This window comes from Camelus ferus, chromosome 25, assembly GCF_009834535.1.
Source record: "Camelus ferus isolate YT-003-E chromosome 25, BCGSAC_Cfer_1.0, whole genome shotgun sequence".
Classification (NCBI taxonomy): domain Eukaryota; kingdom Metazoa; phylum Chordata; class Mammalia; order Artiodactyla; family Camelidae; genus Camelus; species Camelus ferus.
This window is the reverse complement of record NC_045720.1, coordinates 16,209,083-16,231,973: the sequence shown is the minus strand read 5'-3', so window position 1 is coordinate 16,231,973 and position 22,891 is coordinate 16,209,083. Positions and strand designations below refer to the sequence as shown.

Genomic DNA, 22,891 nt, shown 5'->3' with positions numbered 1-22,891 from the left:
CTGTCCAGAGGATCATTCAGATGCAAGAAGGGGCAGGAGGAGAAACAATGTTAGTGGGTCCAAAAAGGAGGCCATCTGCCATGCGATGTCACTGTTTCCAGAGCAAGCGACTACAAAGGCCCTTCCACTGCTGTCTCGTCCTCTCTCTTTGGCAGAGCAGTTAAAAGACACAGCCCCACAGACTCTGGGTTGTTTTGGGTTTTTTTTTTTTTTTTTTTTAAGTGCTTCTAGTTTTAGCCAATTCTCCATGAGAAGAGAGGAAAAAGGAAAAAGAGGGTTTACCATTTCATGGTCACCAAGTACATTCAGCTAGCGCTCAAGTCTGCCCGTCAGACACTCGGCCATTTGCAAGAGACCTCAACATTCCGAAGACTCCAAAGGCGAGCCCTTTCGATTGCAGCAGGTTAGAGGAGCAGCGGGAGAAACAGGATTTAGTCAAAATGAGTTTTCATCCAGTGATTATATGGCATATATTTCCTTCTTCGAATGTTAGAGGTAGACGAAAGCTAAGTTTTCACTGACCAGCCATACTTTAGTCTTGACTTTAGAAGATTTAGCCTGAGGTTATTAAAAGGATGGGAAGGAGAGGGGCAAATTTCCCTGCTTTTCAGAAGGATACTTTGCCATCTGGAGTAGTAACTAGCCAGCCAAAGCTCTGCCTCTAGGCCTCGAAGAGCAGCCGAACCAAGGGTCACAGAGAAAGCACAGAAGGTCAAAGAGAAAAAGGTTGCGCCAATAACCAAAAGCAAGCATATTTCTGAACATTCACCATTACACTATGAAACCAGGAGCAACACACCATCTCTTGGCGCTATTAGCTCAATCTCTGGTCATCTCATTTAATAGCCTTTGTGAATTGTCCTGAAAAAAGTATACTCAAGTGAATAAAGCACAAACTTCAACCGTGTTGTAGCACACAACATTTTGCTAGATCGAATCATTTCAATTACATCTCAAATGCAAGGTATTTTCTCATTAGATGTAAAAGATAACATGTTACTGATTGTAAAAATAATACTGCAGAAAGTATAATCTTTACATGCATAATAAATGAGAGACATACAGGCAGATAAACCAATTAGTCTACCATGGAAGAGAAGTTTTGTTGGCTTTGGTTTCATGTTTTAAAAGTATAAACTCTTTTGTTTTTCTTTCAGTAAAAAATAAGATTCTTGTCAAATGAGAAATAGTTGACATCTGAAAATACTCCTTGCCTTATCAGAAGAAAATGACCAAGTTCTCAGGTTATCATAACTGAAAATACTTTCCAAGATACCTCATCACTAGCGTTTTACCCCATAGATATAAGAATATCCTAGTTACAAGAAGCATTAATATGAAAAGGAACATAGCATGAATACTTCCAACTCTTAATTCAAAAATACTCAGGAAAAAAAAATCTGTTTGTAAATGCATGAGAATCCTGAGCGTAGAAAAATCATTACAGCAAATTAAAGCATCTTATGCTTCATTTATCACTGCTTGATACTTAAAAAAAAAACTTTTTGTTTATTTCTTGATTAAAACACACATACACACACTTTCAAAGTAAGTAATTATAACAGAACTACACATACTAGAAATCCAGAGATGTTCATGGATGAAGAACATTCATTGCTAAGCCATATAACTTTTAAGGAAATGAGAATTCTAAGAATTATACCTCACCTGTATTGTTAAAAAACCAATGTTTGGCATAAAGAACATGTTCCATAGGGCTGGAACATAGTTTATTAATGGACTACTTTGCTTATCTCCTAGACTGAAGGAGAGTTAAATGGTTCCCTGGTCTGGAAGTCGGAAGTCCTATGTCCAAGTTCACTTACCAGCCAAGCAAGTGGAGTAGCCCCTCACCTCTTTTAAGTACCAGCCTCTTGCTTTTAAAAGAAAAATGGCTCTACCAATCTCTGGTTGCCTATGCCACAGGGTCTTTTGGGGGATATTGTCATCCAAGCAAAATTGAACCTTTAAATAGGGCACGTGGAACTGCTTAGGGTTTGGTGTTTGGTTTGTTTTTTGTTTTTTAACATCCTAATAAAATGTGATTCCTTTTGTTCCCTTTAGATTAATCTCAATGAAAATCATCCTAAAGATAAAACAGCCATGGTCATTCTGGCAAGAATAAGATCTGTGTTTAATGTATGTGGATGCTTATCTCGTTTTATCATTTGTGTTTCATAATCATGCACCAGTGGTTAAACATCAAAGGACTAGGAAAAAGAGCATTAGACTTACATGACTTCAGTGATTTAAGGCCAAACTAAGAATGGTTTCACATAGCCATTAGTTTCCAGTGCTTAAAAAAAAAATCGCCACTGAATTGATGTTAAAGCCTTCAGAAATATTTATGGCTCCTTAGTATTGACTGCCTTTGTTTAGATATGCTGCATTTTGATCAAAAATACTTAAACCAAGACACATATATCTGTATTTCCTTAGTCATCTTTATGCTGAACATAGTAAACTTAATTCTAGCCATAGGCTATCAGAGAATAGGAGGTCGTTCCTTCTATCATCAGAGTTTATGAAATACTTTCTCATCGAAAATCAAATTTTATTATGTTGATGTAAACCTCACCACTCTAGTAAGGAAAAGAGGTGGAAAACATTTAAAATATTAAGATTTAGGTTTGCAAATCCCAACATATTTTAAAATGACCTAGGCTGAAACACTGGGGAGATTCCCACCTCTTGATAACAGAGGAACACAGTAAAACACCGAGAGTCCCTTTCGTACCTCCTGAATTTGAAGTTACACTGGGATACTAACTTACAAATGGACTGTCCTCTGCTAAGATGCCTGAGTGCTTGACAAAAGGGTGTCAAGCTGTTCTGCTTAACAGATTCGTTCAACAGTGTATTTCTCTCAGTTAAGAATTTGTTTCACAGCGGGGAGGGCATGGCTCAGTGGCAAGAGTTCATGCTTAGCATGCACAAGGTCATGGATTCAAGTCCCCAGGACTTGTATTAAAATAAATAAATAAACCTAATTACTTCCCCCTCCCCCAATTTTTTAAAAAAATAATAAAACAATTAAATTTTTAGGAAAGAATGTGTTTCATTTTGGGGGGTGATGGACATGTTCATATTCTTGATGGCAATGATGCTCCCACAGGTATCCACCTATGTCAAGATTAATCAAATAAAGAAGAGTCCAATGCTCTCAAATTTGCCAGGTAGCCCGTACCTGCTGAGGGAATCAGAGCTACTTGGCTGACCGACCCTCTCCGAACTGCATAATCATTTTAAGGGAGCTGAAATTCGGTGGCAATGTTTTGTATTGCAGGTTTATCTCCAGATTCTTTTCCACTCCTATCCCAGTGACGGCAAATATCAACCCTTCACCTTTTGACTGATGCCTGCAGGACTGGAATATATCCCCTCCTATGAACATCAAGTTTAGGATACGTTTGAAATCAAATCAATCTGAACCAAAGTTCCTGTAAGAAAAACAGGTATGTTTGAGATGTTTTAAAATGATTTTACTCCTGTAGTTCTTTGACTATGCATCTACCTTGCAGATACAAACAGCCCAAAAGACTTTGTACAAATCCTGAAATAAGGTCAGTAGATTAGGTAGCCCAGGGCCACAAGCTCTACCAGGCAGAAGATAAGCTACTAACCTCAGGGCCAAAAGGGCCATATTTGTGTCCAGAGAAATCAGGTTGTTCGGAATAGAAGGCATAGACTGAAGGCCTACGGGAAAATTGGAAGGTTCAGAATTCCACAAACCACACATGACAAAGAATATCAATTATCCTTACACATTAAAAAAAAATCCTCTCAAGTAATCAAGTAAATTAAATGCCCAACCACTGTCCATTTTACCATGAAAAACGTCTCTTTCTTTTTTTTTTTTTTTTTTCTCTTGCTTCCACACCCACCACCCCCTCCACCACCCTCAGTGTGGTGATGGCCTGATTACTACCTTCAGGAATAAAAAGTCACCAGGGAAATCTGAATGCAAACTCAGGCCTTTGATCCTCAAGATAACAAAGCCCCGTAATAATTCACAGGGGCCAAGCAATCTACAGCTTGAAAGAAGGACTCCATTAAAGTGAAAAGTCAGTCTTCATGCTTCCCCAGTCCTTGAGATGCTGCTGGTTTGTTTATCAAAGCCGGGAACTCCCTCAAGCTCTGCTGTGGTGGCCAGGATTAATAGCTGGAGTAATCCACGTAATTAAATGGTCCCCAATAACCTACGTCCATTGTAACCTAAGTCCTTCTTAGGGAAGCAAGCTTAAGGCTAAGAACCACAAAACTTTTAATAATACCAAACCTTGGCTGTGCTTCCAACGCCCAGTCTAGCCAGTTATTCACCCAATTCCAACCGAAGATGGAAATGCACTGGAAAAAGAAGACGGAGGGTCAGGGAGGGGAGACAAATACCTTTCGTTGTCTGGCAGGGTGAGCCACTGCAGGATGGTTAATATCCTCCGCTCGTGAGGGATGACCCTGTAGGGCAGCCACAAGCAAAGCATGAGGTTAGGTTGCATTTTCCACCAACTGCAGCCTGATGAGCTCTTGCTCTTGCACTCTGGCCAAGGGCTCTCTATTTACCACCATCTGTTTTCACTTTGTTGGAGTAAAATTTCCCCTTTCCAATTAGCGTTTAAACATCCATGTCTATCTGCAACGCGTCACATTGCTCAGCCTCTGCCACCGAAGACAAGACTGGAAACTCTGATTCACAGTCAAATGAAGACTCTTCCTTGCTGATCACAGGCTCTGCTACAGAAAGGACCCTGGATTCAGAGTCATCGCCACTTAGTGGGTAAAGCCATTAGCTGTGGCCGCCAAGGGATCAGGACTTAACGTCCCCAGCCTGGCTCTTGTTGGTAATGTGGCCTCTCTCAGCCTCAGTTTACTCATCAGTAAAATAAAGATAACTAGCAAAGCACACCACACAGCTTGGTTGTAAGGGTGAAATGAGACAACATAGGCCAAGGGCGTGTACAATGCCTAGCACAGAATAAATGCCAAAAAAAAAAAAACACCTTACATTTATTAATGATCATAATTAGTCATCACTCTATCTCTACATAGCTATATGACTTTAGAAACATTATTTAATCTGGAACTTTTAAGTATCTCCTCTATAAAATAAGGGGTTAGGAACAGTATTCTTGAAATTCTCTTCCAGCTCTATAAAAATCTATCAAGAATAGGCACATATAATTATGAGACTGACAAAAAGGGTATAATCTTCATCCACAATGACTTTTGTGTTTAAGGCTCATTCCTCTGTTGAAATATAATTACCCTAAATCTGGCACTCACTTCAGGAGCTCTCAGCTAGCTCTGTATCATGGGCTGAGTTACATTAAGATGCTCACAAGCTGAGTGAGATCTTCATTTGTGGGAAAAGTTGCTTATTCTTTCTTAACAAGGAGTACAACATACTTTCTGCTTCCCCATCCAAGACTAGGCATAAAGCATGTTTATGATGAATTTTAAACTGAAGCCCAAGCTTAACTGTGGATAGTAAAAATTATTGTGGCCAAGAGTGAACCCTAATGTAAACTATGGTCTCTGGGTGATAATGATGTGTTAATGGAGATTCATCATTTGTAACAAATGTACCACTCTGGTGGGGGAATGTTGATATTGGGGGAGGCTGGCCATGTGTGGGGGCAGGAGGCATAAGGAAAATCTCTGTATCCACCGTTCACTTTTGCTGGGAACCTAAAATAATAAACTATCAAAAATTTATCGTGGAATATTGGGTGAGCCACTTAAACTTTTACTTTTGGTAGGCATGTGCATGAGAGAGCTAGGAAAAAGACAAACCTTCAAAGCCATGGGAGATGGCGAGAGTTGGCGAGGACTCTGAGCAAGCAGCCTCCCCCATTTGCACCTCACCGCCCACCGCCATTAACTCCCCCTTCTCTGACAGATGGGGGATTTGTCATTCTTCCCTCTGGCCCCCTCTCTGTCTAGAACTATCCTACCAGCCCAGAAAACTCATGTTTACCATAAAATGAGTCCTAATTTAAACAAATTCCAATGCTATTGAATAAATGCAGCCCTGTTTATTATATCCTATAATTGAATTAAAAGTAGGCATAACAAAGCCAGGTTAATCGCCTGAGGTATTTAATTCTTCAGCCTTAGAAATCCCCTGCATCTGAACAAAATAATTACATACTTTGAATTCTTTCCTAACTTAAAAAAAGTGAATGTCGTAGCCTTTTCATTTTCCCTTACTTCACTACCTCTCTACAAGCTGCTTTATTTTATGAAATTGGTGTTAAGTCACAAAAAATGGATTCTGATGGAGTCACTTGGTGCTAATGGAAAAATACAAACTAATACAATTTGCAGTCAAGCTCAGAGTGGTTACCCTTTAATGCCTTCTTTGGATGGGGTACTTGAACAGTAGAGAGCAGGGGAAAAAGGCATCAACTCTGAGGCCAGAATGCCTGGGTTTGTGTTAGTGATGAGATCAGGCAAATTATTTAACCTTTCAGTGTCTCTATAAGATGAGGATAATAATAGTACCTATCTTATAAGATTGCTGTGAGGATTAAAAGAGAGAACACATGTAAAGCACTTAGAATAGTGCCAGGCACATAGAAAAATGCTAGCTTTTATCATTATGTACTGGATTCACAGGTCCACAGAAATTACACATTCATTCATGAAATATTTGTTAAAAGCATATTATGTTCAAGGCATTTGTGTGAATATAAATAAAGATACAAGATATTCCTACCAAAAGAAAAAAAAAAAAAGAACCTAGTAAGGAGAAGTCACCATTCTCTGCTTGTAAAGATAAGCAGGTGATTATCGTTTTCTGGGCAGGGGCTGAGTGCATGTGAGCGGTAAGAGCATGAGATGAAAACTGTGGAGGTCTGAGTAGCCACTGTAAGTGTGACCTTGGGTATGACATTTCACGTCTCTAAGCCTTGGCATTCTGATCTCAAACATGAGGGGTTGGACGCAGTGGCCTCTAAGTTCCCTAGGAGTTCTAGATTATCTTTATGAAATAACCTCACAGACCAAAAGAGACATGGTCCTCAGCTATCAGTGTTTAAAATACTTGACAGAGACCATGCGTAAACAGATCTGACAAAGGAAGACTGTATTCTTAACAGAAAGGGAAATGGGGTTCTTGCTGTCGTCTTTACCATCTTTGATTGATAAAGAATTTGTTATGAGATCAAGTACATTAGATATGGTCAGAAAAAGAAAAAAAAAGTAAGAAAAATGGAAGATGACTAGATGAGGCCTTGAGTGGTAAAGGGGAACAATTACCATAGGACAGACATAGCCATTGTCTGGTCATTGTTGAAAGAGATAACGTGAGTAAGAAAACAAATACCATTTGCTGGTTGTTCTCTATGTACTAATTACCCTACTAAGCACTTTAAATAAGTTAACTCATTGTATCTTCACACCGCCCTTCACACACATCGTGCAGACGTGATCAATCCTATTTAAGGATGAGGATATTGGTTTATTGAGAGATTAAATCACCTGTCTAAGGCCAGCAGTCCAGTAAGTGACAGAGCTGGGATTAGACTCAATCTAGATACCCATATTTCGGGAGAATTACTGCCTTTGACCATGAATTGACATAAAAGAATGCAATGGAGCATCAGCCGAGGATGATTTCAAAATGAAAGACTAATGCTAGGTTGCAGTACAGAACCAGGTGGAAAAGATGACCTTCAAAGTCTAAGTCTATGGTTTGAATCTGGTTTTAAATTTAAAAATTTTCATAATGTACTATGTGTGGATTTCCTTGGCAGATATTCCACTAAATAGCTGGAGTCATGACCATGTTGTGTGTTCTTTTAATTCTAAGAAAGACTTTTTTATAAAGAAAGAAAATTAAAAAATCCAAGTCACTTCCTGGACATAGAGATAAAAGAATAATTGTCTGAGAAGCAAAGCAAAAACTGCAGACATCTTTGGAGCACACAAAAGCCACCTTCTTAGAAGGTTTGAACTGGGTGGAGAAAATTGCCATTCAAAACCAGAACACTAAGCCTTTTCAATGAAGCTCTACAGCAGTTTGGGGGGGGCAGTGAAGGTGGGGACTAAGTATTAATTATGCTGTTGGCACCTCTCCATTTTGCCAGGCAAATATGTTGTGGAACAGAAGAAATCACTTCTATAAGCATCAAGGACAGTCAAGGGTTAAAAAATGTAATGCATAAGATTAAACTGGTAAATCAACCTGTCATTTTGAACTTACACTTATTTCTCAACTGAGAAAAATCTCTCTTAAAAAAGTGAGGGGTTGGTAGGTGGAGACTTTTAAGGGACACTCTGTCAGCTTCAAATCACTGAAACCAATTTCAATTTAGCTCTTCAAATTTGAAAAAGCTGCTTTATTTCTGAATTTGGAGAATATAGGCAGTACCATTCTGGATTAATGTGAACCTGTGATTGCTCTCAGCACACTACTATTATAGAATAGTCAGATTTTTGTTAAGGCATAAGAGGCAAATACGAAAACAGCTTTAGGTGGTTTAAAAAAAAAAGATGGAAAGAACATCTCAGTGGGAATAAAATCCCCATGAAATTTGAAACAGATTCCTTTTCTTACTAAGGAGCCTCAAAAAATAATCATGTTGACACTTTTATTAGGTAAGTTTCATCTTAAGACTTTTTTCTGAACATTAACTACAAATCTCCCCATCACTTCTGTGGGGAAGAGTAGTTCCTTTTTTCTTATTAGGGAAATCCTGAAGCTTCCTGATGACTAGAAGTAGAAGAGAAGTTCTTCCTTACATTCTATTAAGAAAAGATGGGAAAAAAGAGGGAAGAGGAAAAGAAGGTGGAGATGGAAGGAGAGACAGAGAGAGGATCTCTTCAAAAAAAAAAGCCTGGAAGGTTATTTTGAATCAGAAAATATCCATAAGTTGGAGTATGTTAACATTTAACTGAAAGGAAATCAGACTGAATGAATGTTTCATAAATTGAATCATAATTGTAATTTTACAAACATTGACAAAATAAAGGTAACTTACACAGACCAGAAGAATGTCCCAGCGTTCACCCCTTGCTTGGTCGCTGTAATCCATAGCTAATGAGGAAAATATAAGAGGCTTATAACATGTTCTGAGTTTTGGTCAAAGAAGAAATGGCTTTAAAATATATTATAGCTCAGGTATCTTATACGACCAATACCCCACCATAAATTTCCCAATATTTGCAATCTTTTTTTTTTTCACATCTGGAAGTCAGAATTATTCTTTCCATAAGCGTTATTCAATACATTCTCTGCAGAAGCTTTCAAGCTTTGCTGTGATTCCAGTGGCATTTTGTGTGTGTGTGCATTTTTTTTTAACTCATTTCATCTCAAAAGTATCTTTGGTACCTGTCTTTTCTGGTCATTTTTCTGAACATCTCACTTATATGGCAGAATTCTGCTAATCAAAAGATGCCAAGTGATCATATCTTCCCTTGACTATTAAAACCCACAGAGGAGAACCCCAGCTTAGCATACAGATGCCAACTTGGTCTTGTTTTGTTTTAAACAAGGTGGATGTAATGGGGGTTGAGGAGGAGGCAGTTTTTATTCTGGATTTCCCCTTGCATTTTTTACTTAGTCTTTTAGTAAATGAAATTTTAGGAGTAAGTTCCTGGGATAAGTTTGGTGAACCAAGTATGTCATTAAGGCTTTTAAAATATTCTTTCCAGCTCAGCTGTTGGGAGGCAGAAGATACAGCACTTAAGAACCTGAGCTCTTTGACCAGCTAGCTGGAGTTTAAGCTTTGCCTCTGTCACTTTCCAGGCACGTGGTTCTCCAGCAAGTTATTTAAGCTCTCTGTGCATCAGCTTCCTTTAAAATGTAGATAATATTATCTAGTGTATAGGACTAGTCTAAGCTTTAATGAGTTAATACATATAAAATCCTTAAAACAGTGTCTTAGCATTTGGTAAACACTAGATCAATTTTCATCTTAATTTTTATGCAATAATGGAAATAAATGTAATCCAGTTATTCTAGGAACATTAAAAATAGCTTAGGATGGCCAGTGTCCCATTGAACAGAAGTCTGTGAGAAGAAACCCCTTAAGTTTAGGTGGCAAACAGTAAAAAGAAGCATAACTAGTTTTTTTTATAAGACCAAAGCAAAAATGGTCTAGGATTTGTAACCAACCTCTTTTCTGGTTTGATTGCCTCCAGATTTTGACAGTGTTTTACTTACTCCAAAAAAACCCTTGCTTTTTGAGGAAAGGGGCAATTTGGAGATGTGGGGCATCCAGGAGCTTGGCCATGACTTCAGAAAAGTCTGGAACACCTGACCTGGGAGAATTCTGCAAGGATCTCCAGGTCCCTCAGGAAGACTGAAAATCTCCAGCTGCAAAATGACAGCTGCTGCTGCTAGCAAGTGAGGGATGGGGCTGGAGAGCACAGGGCATCCTCTCAGATCCTTGGAGGTCTGAGCTGCTAGTGGGCGTCATCAACATGAAAGAAGTGGAGTCCTTGTCCCACTGGGATGGACCAGAGAGGTCAGGATCTCAGATAGCTCTGAGCACCCTTCTGGGATTCGGTCCAAAGTATCCTTCTGCTTTACAGACAAACTCCAGCATTCCCGGGTAGCCCCTGGCCAACAAGGATTAAAAATGGGTCCTGGAGTTTCATTCATTCTTGTGTCAGCACCTCCACTACAAAGAAGATGGACTCTGAGTGCTGGACATCCTGCAGGTGCCTCAAAACCACCTCAGATACCAGAGAGATCAGCTTCTTATACTGAGCGATCTACTTTCATACTTATTTTAATTTCAGAGACACAAACATAGTGTATGCATAGCCAAACAACTGCCTAGAAAATCTAGTGCCTTGATATTTCCAAGGAAGTTGTACTAGGCAATATTTGGCAGATTGAAATGTAAGATCAATCTGGGGTTTTCTAATGAAAATTTTAAAATATATAATTTTGTCAAATGATGACCCTACACTTTCAAAAGTTATATGGTGGGATACATGCTGATGTTGGCATTATCTGGGCTACAGGAAGCCCTGTGAGTAACTTTTAGCTTACTAATACTCAGGGGAAAAGGTCACCGGAAGTAGTCTGCGGTTCTATAAGGAAAGACCACTGGGAGAGATGACAGATGCTAAGTGCGCTAAAATTATCTCAGTGGCAAAATCAGGATTGTTGGTTCTTTACACTTTTCTGTACTTCCCAAAATTTTTACAGTGACCATTAACATCGTGGGAATTAGAAAAAAAAATCAGCCAATTAGAAAAAGCAATGTGAACTGTAAAGATGAATTAAAGGTTAAAAAAATTCTCTATTTCTTTCAAAAAAGAAGCAAAAAAATTCTCCCTGCTTCTTGATAAAAGTCATGTTAGCCATATTTTCTAAAAGAAAATTGGGAGTTCAGTCAGAAAAGTGCGAAAAATGAACAGATAAGAGAGAATACTTGAAATTAAAAGACATTTTAAAATCTCAAAGAAAAGGATCCTAGCAGTAAGGAAGCTGGGCCATCAAGATTTGGCAAGTGGTACAAGACTGAAGCATAAAGAAAGTTTCTTAAGTTAAATCAGATCAGAAGCAGCTATAAAAGTTCCTTTGCAAGTTATACATATATTATTATATTTCAGAACCCTGGAGTTAAATCTAGTAATTACAGAGAAAAAAAAAAAAAGGCACTAAAATGTTGGTCCAAAAGAACAAAAATGAAAAAGAGTCTCTCAGGCTGTCAGGAAGGGAAGAGAGAGAGACAGAGAGACAGACAGAGAGAGAGAGAGAGAGAAAGGGGCGAGGAGGCGGGGGAGGCGGGGAGAGAGAGGACTGTAAAGCAGAAATCATAAAACTAGTTCCTTGTTAATTTAGAGAAATGAATTTCTCATTCTAAATCTGAATGCAATATAAATTTTCTCAGAGATAGGTAAAACAACACAGCTAAAAAAAATTAGCTGAGAAGACACTGAGTTTAGCCTTCCCACCTTTAATCCCAGTATTTCTTCCATCGCTTTGCTTTATCTAGAGGCAGGGTTTTCAACAGCTATGTCCTAGATACCACATTTTGAAAAGGGGACAAATGGGAATAATATTATACCTTCTTGATATGTTATCAGGAATTTAAAAAAAAAAACATTAAATTTTTTTAAACACTTTCCCTCTGGGACCAGGAGGATTTAAATGTGAGATCCAACACGTTCTCAAATTCAGTATTATGTGCAGCTGTGGGAGAAGGGGAGACGTTTTGAAAAAGAAAATAAGCAAAAAACACTTTTGAAAACCCTGAACTTCTACTGTAGTCTTTCTCGCAGTTCTTGGCAAGGAAATTACACTCTTGCATTCAAAAGCACAGAAGTAGAAACAACAAGGACCTGCTTTATAGCACAGGGAACTATATTCAATATTTTGAACCTATAATGGAAAAGAATCCAAAAAAGAATATATAACACGTGCAAATGAATCACTTTGATGTACATCTGAAACTAACACAATATTGTAAATCAACTATACTTCAATAAAAAAAATTTTTTTAAAGCAAAGAGATGGAATAAGTAGAATTCTGGGAGGCCAGAGGAATGGGCGGGGCCTCAGTATCAGTGGGAGGAGAGCAATCAAGAGATTCAAGAGTCAGAACAAACTACAGATGTGAGAGTTGGGGGAGGCTGCAGAATCACAGAGCTTCCAGGTGGTCAGGGCCAGAGGGACGTGAGTGATGAAATGCAGGAAGAAGTGCAGGTAAACGTGCTGCAGATGGGGGTACAGAACAGTTCAATCCAAAACATAGTGAGTGGGACCCCTAAACGTGTGAGGCTATAGGTTAGGTCCTGAATATAAGGAGATAAATATATCAAATCTCTACCCTCATGGGGCCCACAGACTAAAGCAGATATGTGAATAATTTGAAATGATATGGTCACGATTATGATAGAAATAATACGACAATGCAAAAGAGGGTCCCTGAGCTTGGCCAGCGCTGATAGAGCTTAGTGAAAGCTATTTGGGACTGGATACTTTAACTGAAATTTGAAAGAGAAATGAGTCTGGTAGCAAACGGGAGCAGAGTCTCTCCTAAGTACCTCATCATCCTGGCTGAAAACCACCGTAGGGCAAGCAACTCGAGAAGTAACAAGAATACAACAAACTAGTGAATAAAACAAAAAAGAAGCAGACTCACAGATTCAGAAAACAAACTAGCGGTTGCCAGGGAGGAGAGGGAGTGGGGGAGGGGCAATATAAGAGGGGAGGAAAGGGGTTATTACGGGATTATGTGAAATCATGTGTGTGAAACTTTTGAAAATAGTAAAGCACTATAGAATTTAGAGACTCTTTCACTCAATAAAAAAATTAATTAAAAAAAAAAATGTGTCTGCCTTCCTCCAGAGACTATGACTTCAGAGGACTTGCCTCTCAAGTTGGACTTGTCTCTCAAATGAACACTTAGCAAGCCCCTTGGAGTCTCATTCATTCTCCACTTCTCTGAGTCCAGCTTTAACCTGAACAGGGCATTTCCCCACTGAGATATCTTAGTGTTAGAAATTGTAGGATTAAAGCAGAGAGATTTTGTTCAGAGAAACAAATACACGTACGCAGTCCAGTAAGAGTATGCAACATACTTTTGTAATAAGAAAAAAAGGTAAATACAGTTTCAAAACAACAATGTAAAAAAGAATTCCATTATAATATGCAGGAGAAATGTAGGGTCATACAGTGAATGACAACTTTTACTAGTGCATTCTGATGGTTAACAAATTAAAAGCTGACTTAACTTTGTTACAGTGGTCATATCAGATTTTTTAAAATGAGATGAAATTATAGAAGTTATTTTGGGAAGTCTGATGATGTGATTCAAATTTTCAGTTGGACACTATACCAATGCCTCATGTCATACATTAGATTTCAAACTAGAATAAAAGTGGCTCTTATTCACCATTTGATCTGACTCATATATTATTTGCCAAATGTCTTTCATGGTTTAATCACCCAGTAAAAATAAGTTGAGTTTAATTTAATAACCTGTCTAAGGTTTTTATGAATATTTTCTCCACCCCAATTATTTTTTCCACTGGTGATTTTCTGTGAACTATACAAGCCTCTGAGAGGATGGTGTAAATGCTTAAGGAATATTTATTGACTCATCTTTTCTACAGGATTTATAGTTTCTTACAGTTTTTGTTCATACATCCCTCCTACATGCCAAATTTCAATAAAACGTGTTTTTAACTTAAATCTACTGTGCTCTTTGGAATTCTTTTGGTGGCCTCTTGTTCAAGAAGATAGCCAGAAACACAAATCAGTTTTACCGCAAATCTTGGTCGGGACTAGGAAATTACTAAACTTGGTGAAATGTGTCAACTTTGAGAGTTAGTGAGGAAACAGGCAAACAGAGTGAAAACAGAGACTTCACTTCATGGAGCAGGTTAACAGCATTCCCTCCGCTCTGTTTCTGCAGAAGTTAATGACTATGTGGACTCATCTTCTGAGTCATGCCAACCCCGAGGGAGCCTAATGTCAACACTTGCTTTAAGTTGATCCAATTTGATAAAATTACTATTTATCTCTATATCTTTTGTGGCTCTTCAAGCAAGCTTGCTTCCATGACAAAATTAATATAAAAGACCAACTAGCAACAGCTTGACAGAACTCTAATTTCAATCATTTTATTTACACCTAAAATGTTCCTCTATCATAAACTTTGTTTGTGAAATCCACCCTGTAAACAAATTTCGCTATGCTTACAGCGTAGGGCATCATAGATTTCTGGGAGTCCAGCCTGAATAAAGACAGCAGAATCAGAACTTCTACTAGAAAGAAACACTTCTTCAGACATACAAGAAGTCTTCCAATGTTTACTTTTTTAATGAAAAGCCCATATTTAACCTTGCATACTAATTTGTTATGCAGTATGAATTTTTTTTTTTTACCATAGATGATCTTTTCTCAAAGAGGAATACCATTTTTTTTCTTCCTTTATACTCTCCATTTTGCCCATAGACTGCAGCAAACATTTCCAGGTAGGTAGATACGTGGATGTGTGCAGACACACTGTCCACTCTTCCTGCCAGGGCAGATTGTACAAAAATCTCCCAGCCCGCTTTCCTAACCAGTGCTCCAGGAAGCCACAGCTCCCTATCAGAGTTGAAATGCGATGGAAACATTTGCCACCCTTCCTCCACCTATTTCTGATCAACTGCGTGTACTGGGATGTGTTCCTACAGGGCTTTGGGTCCTTCTAGCCAGGGTCACATGCACTTCGTTCAGTTCGGCACATTCTACAGCCATGGTTTTAGGTTGCTGCTTTGCTCACATCTGACCAAAGCAAGATGCCTGACCATACCCACAGTCACAGGAAAAATATTGTGCAGAAAGCCACCTACATCCCTTTTTACTTTCTGACCAGCCATTTATTTGATCTGAAGTAAACAGGATGACTTCTTTCAAAGTATTAATTTGCTGGTCCAGAATCAAGGTAGGATTCCATTTACTATATGTAACTTCTAAAATGTTTTTTAAAAAAAGATTAAACAAAAGAATTCCTAAATTCCTTGTGAGTTTCACTGAGCCTTTCTTTCCTCAGCAAGTGTCGCTGCTCTAGTTCATATGGCAGATGCGACAAAATTTTGCAGCAGTCATGTCATTCACTTCTTTTGCACTGTACCCCCAAATTCAGTAAATCTATAAGATCTGACTATTCCTTCTTCAAAATGTTTCTGAAAGTCACTCTTTTGTCACCATTTCCACCACTATTACCCTAATGAAGACACTTGTCATCTCACAATTTTATACTCATAACCTCACATACACATACATGCATATACACACATAGGCACATAAACACATGTGAATATACACACATTGTATACGCACATGTATACACACATACACACATATATAAATATACACACATAATACAGATGCACATAGATATATGCACATACATACACACATATATTATGTACACACATATATTATGTATATATTGTATACATATACTATGTACACACATATATACACAGTATCAGAAGACAGAAACATTGCCAAGTATGAGGAAATTAAACACATCTTTTTCGCAGGTAAAAAATTTGGTGATGAAATGTTCCAGTGCACAGACACACACAAAAATACAAAACTTACCGGTTGACCTCCCCACCACCTATGATTAAATTTCTCTCGCCCTCGAAGATGGAAAGTGGCATCAAATACAGGATCATACATTGAATTGCCAACAATTCCGTGTGATTCTGGATACAGCCCCTTTGTAGAAAAGCAAATTTATTGTTAAAAATAATCCATACACAATAGTTCTATAATAAAGTTTCTTATCATAGAAGGTTTTAGAGAAATATTTAATTTCCAAATTTATATAAGATATACATATTTAACCTTTGTATGTGTCTGTCTGTGCAAACATGAATATTATCTAGGGACAAATTATAAGCCATCTGAGAAACTTAACATGATTATAAGAAATTTAATATTTGGGTTTTTTAAACTGTTGCAATTAAGCAAGACGACAATAATTTTTATTACAATAAATTAACGTTTAGATTGAAATTGACTGATGTGCTTCCAAAGAAGCTTCTACTTCTAAATACACTATTCCTTTTCTCTAGGTTGTGTTTCTATCCCAAATCCCCCAAAATTAATTCAATAAACAAATCCTATTTTTTAAAGAAGAAAGCAAGGTAGAATTGGGAGTATGTGAAAATTAAAACACAGTAACCCTAAAGTCAACATTTTTATTTGAAAATTCAGGAAATAAAGACCAGATCTTGTGGTATCTGAGACAGGTTGAATGCATGTGTTCAGACAGAACTGCCCCTGAAAAAACAATTTTAAAGCTGCAGTGAAGTCCAGTCACCCACAAAGTTGTAAAAAGCATTTACTATGAACAACTGATACAGATAAGATGGAAAACAGAAAGATTTTCTTTGAACACTAAGGAACATGTTTTAAAATTTCCCTTTAAGTCATTTCACGATGAAATCAGCTCTTTGAATTGACACCACTTGAAAAAATACTTACAGTGGCCAAAGTGTATAAATTAGGGAAAGTTTTTGTCGGGTACACCGGCCTCATGTAGGGGGAGTGAGTGCCACAAGACCCTGGAAACAGAATTCAGATATTAGAGCAAGAGAACAAATAAGAATCACTTTACGTATGGAAATAATTGAAATCCATTCTATAAACTGACAAAGAAACGTGCTACCTTCACTTTGGAATTTCAGATAGTAAAGCCAGAGATCTCAAAGCCGACAGCTTAGTGGTTACTGTGCAGATCATGGATTACAGATGAGAACACAGTATGAAAATGACTTACTTAGTTTTTCAATATTAGGCATGACCTTGCTGCCTTTCTTCATATATGATGCACGGAAACCATCCACAGAGAAGATGATTAATGGAGGACGAACAAACCTTAAACAGTAACACATTAAGCTTTAGAAAACCTGTTGCCACAGAGTTTGCATTATTTCTAGTCATTCTGTATAACTGGAACCAAGAATTTCCAAGATGAAATTTCCAGTGAGGATATCTGTATCAGCCTGGACTTCTAGTCACATAACATTTGTGGTGACTTAAGTCCAGAGTTAAATGACCAGGGAAGGGACTGGACTCCAGATTTCCCCTAATGTGCTTTCTGCACTGTTGCCTCTTGCCTTGCAAAAAGGTTTTTCACAATGTAAAAAGCTGTTTTATTTGCCTAGAATATGTATTCTCCCACTTACTACCTGAAAAACTCCTATTCATTCTTTAAAACCCAGCTCAAGATTTGCTCTTTCATAATATTCGTTGCTCACACTTCTAAATTCCTTTAAGATATGAATTGATACCTCTTTTATCATTCATATATTTTACATTATATTATAATGTTATATTAACATGTTTATCTTCTTCATTAGTTTCAAAGCACAGTTTGCGTCTTATTCATCTTTCTATTTTGAGGCCCCATAGCTGGGCTCCCATAAATATTTATCACATACAGGAAGGGAGGGAGTGAGGGAGGAGGGTGAAATAGGAGCACTCCTGTCACTAGAATGAAACACTTATAAAGAAATTATTTTAGGTTTAATTATAAATTGATCTCAGAAATAATTTAAATTGTTGAAGCTCTCTAAAAATTAATCAATAAAGAACTAGATTATCCTTCTAACTAGGGCACGACTGATGAAATAGGGCCTTTGTTACATTCTAAAGATACAGTTGGTCAATCAGACTTGAGAATACTAAACCATGTGCAAAATTGTTTCTAACGGTTTGAAGATAATTCAGCAAGCATAGACTTGAGTTCATTTGAAGCCATATAATAAATGAAGCACATTTTAGTGTGTGGGGGGTAACTTCTGGTTTATTTATTTGTCTAATTTTTTAAACAGAGGTACTGGGAATTGAACCCAGGACCTTGTGCATGCCAGGCATGCACTTTACCACTAAGCTATTCTCTCCCCAAATGAGGCATATTTTAAATGAGTGACATATAAAGCACTTAGAACAATACTATATGAGTTCATTATTATCATTACTATTATCATTCAATGCTTCTACCACATATTGCTTTTTCCTCAGAAAGAACCAAACACATTTTAAAAGTCAGAAACTATTGCCATCCCATTCTGAAAGTCCAAAGAAGTTCAAGTAGCTCATTAATGTTAAAAAGGAGACAAAAATAAGAATATCTAAATACTTGGATTTTGTGTCCCAGGCTGTGCTGCCTAAAACAAAAATATACTCAATCAAATGCATTAATGAAAACACATTTGTAGAAAACTAATTTTCTGCCAGGCATTTTAAGGGTCCATGAATTTTCAACAGTTTCCTGGAAGGCGTAATAAGTGCCTTATGCTGGTCACACTTGAGCTGTGGGATGTCACTCAAGTCTGGCTGTACCCCAGCAGAGCAGCGCTTCAGTGGGTTGTCAAGTTTCCGTAGCATCTGGTTGGAGTTACCATCTTGGATAATATTTTTAGTTCTGTCGTCCTCCCCTCAGCCACCCCACCACCACCAAAAAAAAAAAAAAAAAAAAAAGGCAGCACTTCAGGGAAAAACAAACCACTGCCAGAAATGTTTCTTTCTGTCTTCAGTACTGTTTAGATATAATTTGTAAAATCTTCAGCTAAGGTGAAACACAGAGAATATTCAGTCTCCAACACGTGCAGAGGTGATAGGAGGGAAAAAAATTTTCATTCCCTACTTCAAGAGATCCATTCTAGCTTTTGACTGGTAAATTACTCATAAGTACTCATAAGTTTGCCTATATACGAGGATTTTAGTTTTATGTTGTTTGTAACCATTTATCCATCCACAAGCTGTGATATTTTATCAACTAAAGCATAACACTTCATAATACTCATAGAGTGCACTCACCCTGCAGGGCATTCCGGAGCCTTTATTTCCTCACAGTCATCATCTACCCAATGGGACTCTCCTGTAAGGAAAAATGGGTAGACTTTTATCAGTGAATTTAATTATAAATGCCATCCAGAGCCTTGAAGAATAGAATTGCCAGACCTGTGTCCTGTTTGATACTTGCTGTTTATGGGACACCATCTAAAAAGCACTTCTGAAATAAAGCCTCGTGTCTGCTTTGCCTTACTAAACTACACCCATACATGATGAGAAAGTCTAGATTTAATAACCCCAAGTGGTGTTTATTTGAGCCTTCTGAGTCTAGATGGTTCATAGATAAAAACACTAGTGGCGTCAGTGAACAAAATTCCATGTTTGTTTCTCCTCCAGAAATAAACTGTTTGGTCATTAGATGGGACATTTTTTCCTATGCCACCAAACATCTCAAAGCCATAGAAAACATGACAACTTCCCTCTAGTTGGGGAAGAAGATTTGGACTACTCAGGGATGATAGGTGAAGACTGCATTAGAGAGACTTTTTGCCAATGGATCTGTGTATAGCCCTTGAGTTTAGGAATTTAAAAAAAAAATGCTATCTTTTACTTTTATCTTCCACCAAAACTGAGAGCATAAACCTATGTCTTTCTTGAGTTACTTCTATTAAGAATATCGAACAGAAAAGAGCTCAGGTTAAAAAATGAAGTTTACTTTGGAGAAAATGAAAATTATCAAAAAGCATTTGCTTTACATTGTCCTAAAAGAAACAAAAATCATATGCCTTGAATGTAAGTCACATTTGTGACCAAGACTTTGAAAAACTGTTCCCATGTAAAGAGCACCGGAAATCTCATCAAGAATCTACTGACAGTTGTGTAAGTACCGAGCTCCTTAAAATGGGGATGTTTTACCACACGTGTATTAACCCAGGGTGCACACATGAGCACCACAAAAGTACTGCAACTAGAATTTTAAACCAGCCAACGTTTCATGATTCAATGACCAATGACACCTAGGACTTTATTTTCTCCTCTGATTGCCTTTGTGGTTTATTGGTACATTTACCAGGGAAATAAAAGGGAAAAGGAAATAAATTCTCAATTTTCTCTTTTATCAACAGTTACGTAGGGAAGAGAAATTTTCCAAAACTCAGCATTAATGTAGTACATCTTGCCCCAACTAAACATTACACATATTTCAGAATAAATTTGCTTTTCCCCTAAAATCTTTTAACAGAAACTCTTCTTCAATGTTTCATGTCACAGCTGGGAAGAGGACTTAACCACTAAAAAATGACTTGCAAACTTTACACAAAGATTCTTGGATCTTTCCATTAATTTCTATAAGTGGATGTCATGGCAACTTAAACTCCTTGAAGACAGAAACTGCATCTTTTATACGTTCGGCAGTCCACTGACTAGGATTTACTACTGGAATAAAAACATCACATTCTACAATCAACCACACAAAGTCAGCACACATGCATGCATGGCTTTAGGGTATAAAGGGAGTTACTGGTGCCCCATCCCCTTTAGCAGCTAGGTCCCCCATCCCCAGGCTGCTGCTAGTGCCTCGGCTTACAGCTTATACCCGGTGGGTACAAAAGCCATGTCCCTTGCCTCAAGGGTAAGAACTTGGATTTACTTTCCAGAGCCCGCAGTAGAGCAGGCCAAGTTGACTTCACCTGAGGCCACATCCTTGCTTATCTCACTCCTACCCCACATCCCCTGCTCACTTATGTGGTCCTCCCACAGAGCACTCCCCCCAATAAATTCCACATACAGAACTTCTGTCTCGTGCTCTGCTTCTAGGAAACCTGGCCTAAAACCAAGACAGGAACTCTTTTAGAAATCTCTTCATTATATGGCTCTATCAAATTATGGAGCTGGGAGTTATTTCCATGTTATTTCAGATCAGTGAAATGCAGAGAAGCAAAACTCAGACAGAAGCATGTGAAATTGAAAAGAACCACCCAGTCCTGCCTCCCAAGCCCACATCCAAGGTGTTTTACCCACAATATCCAAGATCTTTTGGAATGTCTCCAGTTTTTATTCTTTTCAAGTTCAAGCCGATGTACCTTTGCAAACCACTTGGTAATTGGTGCAGCAGTCTCCCTTGGCCAAGCAGTCTTCCGAGCAGTGGCAAGCATTGTCTTCATTTCTTACTTCTCCGCACCTGTCCTTGGTGCACTCCCAGCCTCCAGCTGAAATCGGCACAAGAGAACACGTTCATGGCTTCACGCAAACCAAATGAAAGAGGCCACAACTGCCAACCAAAAGAGCTAAAACCCCACAACATTTAATCTGCTTGTGAAATTAGAGCTGGCCTGCAGCCTAGATGATATTTGGAGGACTTACAAATAGGATGGATTTTTAATTTTTCAAATCAGAGTACAAAGCCAAATGCCATTGGGCTCCTTTGGAAAAATGGAACCCTTAACCATTTGCAAACTATTGGTCCTAAAAGACCAATAAAATGTATGGTGTACAAGGCCTGCAACACCTACGTCACGGGCATAGCTGCAGTAGCTGGGCTCTTTTATTTTCCAACTAACTTTAATCAGCTTGATTTAAATACAAGTGATGGTGCCACAAAACCACAAAATGAAATCTGCCCGCTAGATGATGCACCTGGAAGTTGAAGCCCTAAACAGACACGAGGCATACAAAGGCACACGAAAAACATTCACAGCTCTAAGTTTTGACCAAAATGTGGCCCTACCTACAACCAGAGGTTAGAGTGCTTATTTCCAAGGAGGCCAGTTGCTAGGCTACGGGTTTCTATCTGAGCGCACTTAACTGACAGCTCACAACTCAACTCTACCAAGGAAATATATTCAGAAAAATAATATTTTCATTTTAAATGAAGTGCTGTACTTTTTGTATGACTTTCATCCACTAGCCTGTGAGTTCCGCGGCAAGAAAAATCACATCTCTTCTTTCACCACTGTATTTCCAGTACCTGAGCCTTTGCCTGGCAATGCCAAGTGTTCCATGAACGCTTATTAATCTAATTGAGAGTTATCATAAAAATAAAATATGGCTCTTTAAACTCAGGGTTTTTGTATTGAGAAACTTCATAGTTAATTCAGTTTATTCAATAAATACGTCAACTATGTTCTCCATGTTCTGGGTGCTGGAAAGGTAGTGAAGAACAAGAAAGACGAGGTCCTGCCTTCATGGAGCTTACATTCCAAACTGGGAGAGACAGACCATAAGCAAGTAAACTAGTCAACCAGATCATTTCAGCTTGTGCTAAGTGCCATAAAGGAAATAACAGGATGGCACCGACAGAAAGTGATGAAGGCTGGGTTGGTCTACTTGACACAGAATGGTCAAGAAAGGCTTCTCTGAGCTAAAGGACACTTCGCGTCTTCATCTCTTAAAATATGTCATGTAAGTGGAAAGCAATGTCTTAGAAAGCAATGCTGCTCCCCAGTAACATTCTACCAAGAGATACTGCTGCTATGTGCATAAATGGGTAAAGAGATGTTAGTTGCCATGCTAAAAAAAAAATCCAACTACAGTTTAATTCCCATTTTTTTAGAATTACCTTCACAACCTGATTTCATTCTCTGATTTTTTTTATCCTGTATTTCTTTCCACAGCTTTCTCTTCCCA

General features: G+C 38.1%; 1 protein-coding gene across 11 annotated transcripts in view; it reads right to left on the bottom strand.

The window, feature by feature from the left end:
* The window catches only part of ENPP2 (ectonucleotide pyrophosphatase/phosphodiesterase 2), a 101,194-nt gene that overhangs the window by 37,267 nt on the left and 41,036 nt on the right, over positions 1–22,891 (bottom strand). For all 11 annotated transcript variants that reach the window (XM_032468152.1, XM_032468154.1, XM_032468151.1 and 8 more), the window contains 8 exons: positions 21,349–21,474; positions 19,292–19,352; positions 17,247–17,344; positions 16,952–17,031; positions 16,061–16,180; positions 8,982–9,037; positions 4,390–4,455; positions 3,624–3,696 (listed from right to left, as the gene is read on the bottom strand). In XM_032468152.1, the coding sequence (XP_032324043.1) occupies positions 3,624–3,696; positions 4,390–4,455; positions 8,982–9,037; positions 16,061–16,180; positions 16,952–17,031; positions 17,247–17,344; positions 19,292–19,352; positions 21,349–21,474 (680 nt within the window). The remainder of the gene's footprint in view (positions 1–3,623; positions 3,697–4,389; positions 4,456–8,981; positions 9,038–16,060; positions 16,181–16,951; positions 17,032–17,246; positions 17,345–19,291; positions 19,353–21,348; positions 21,475–22,891) is intronic.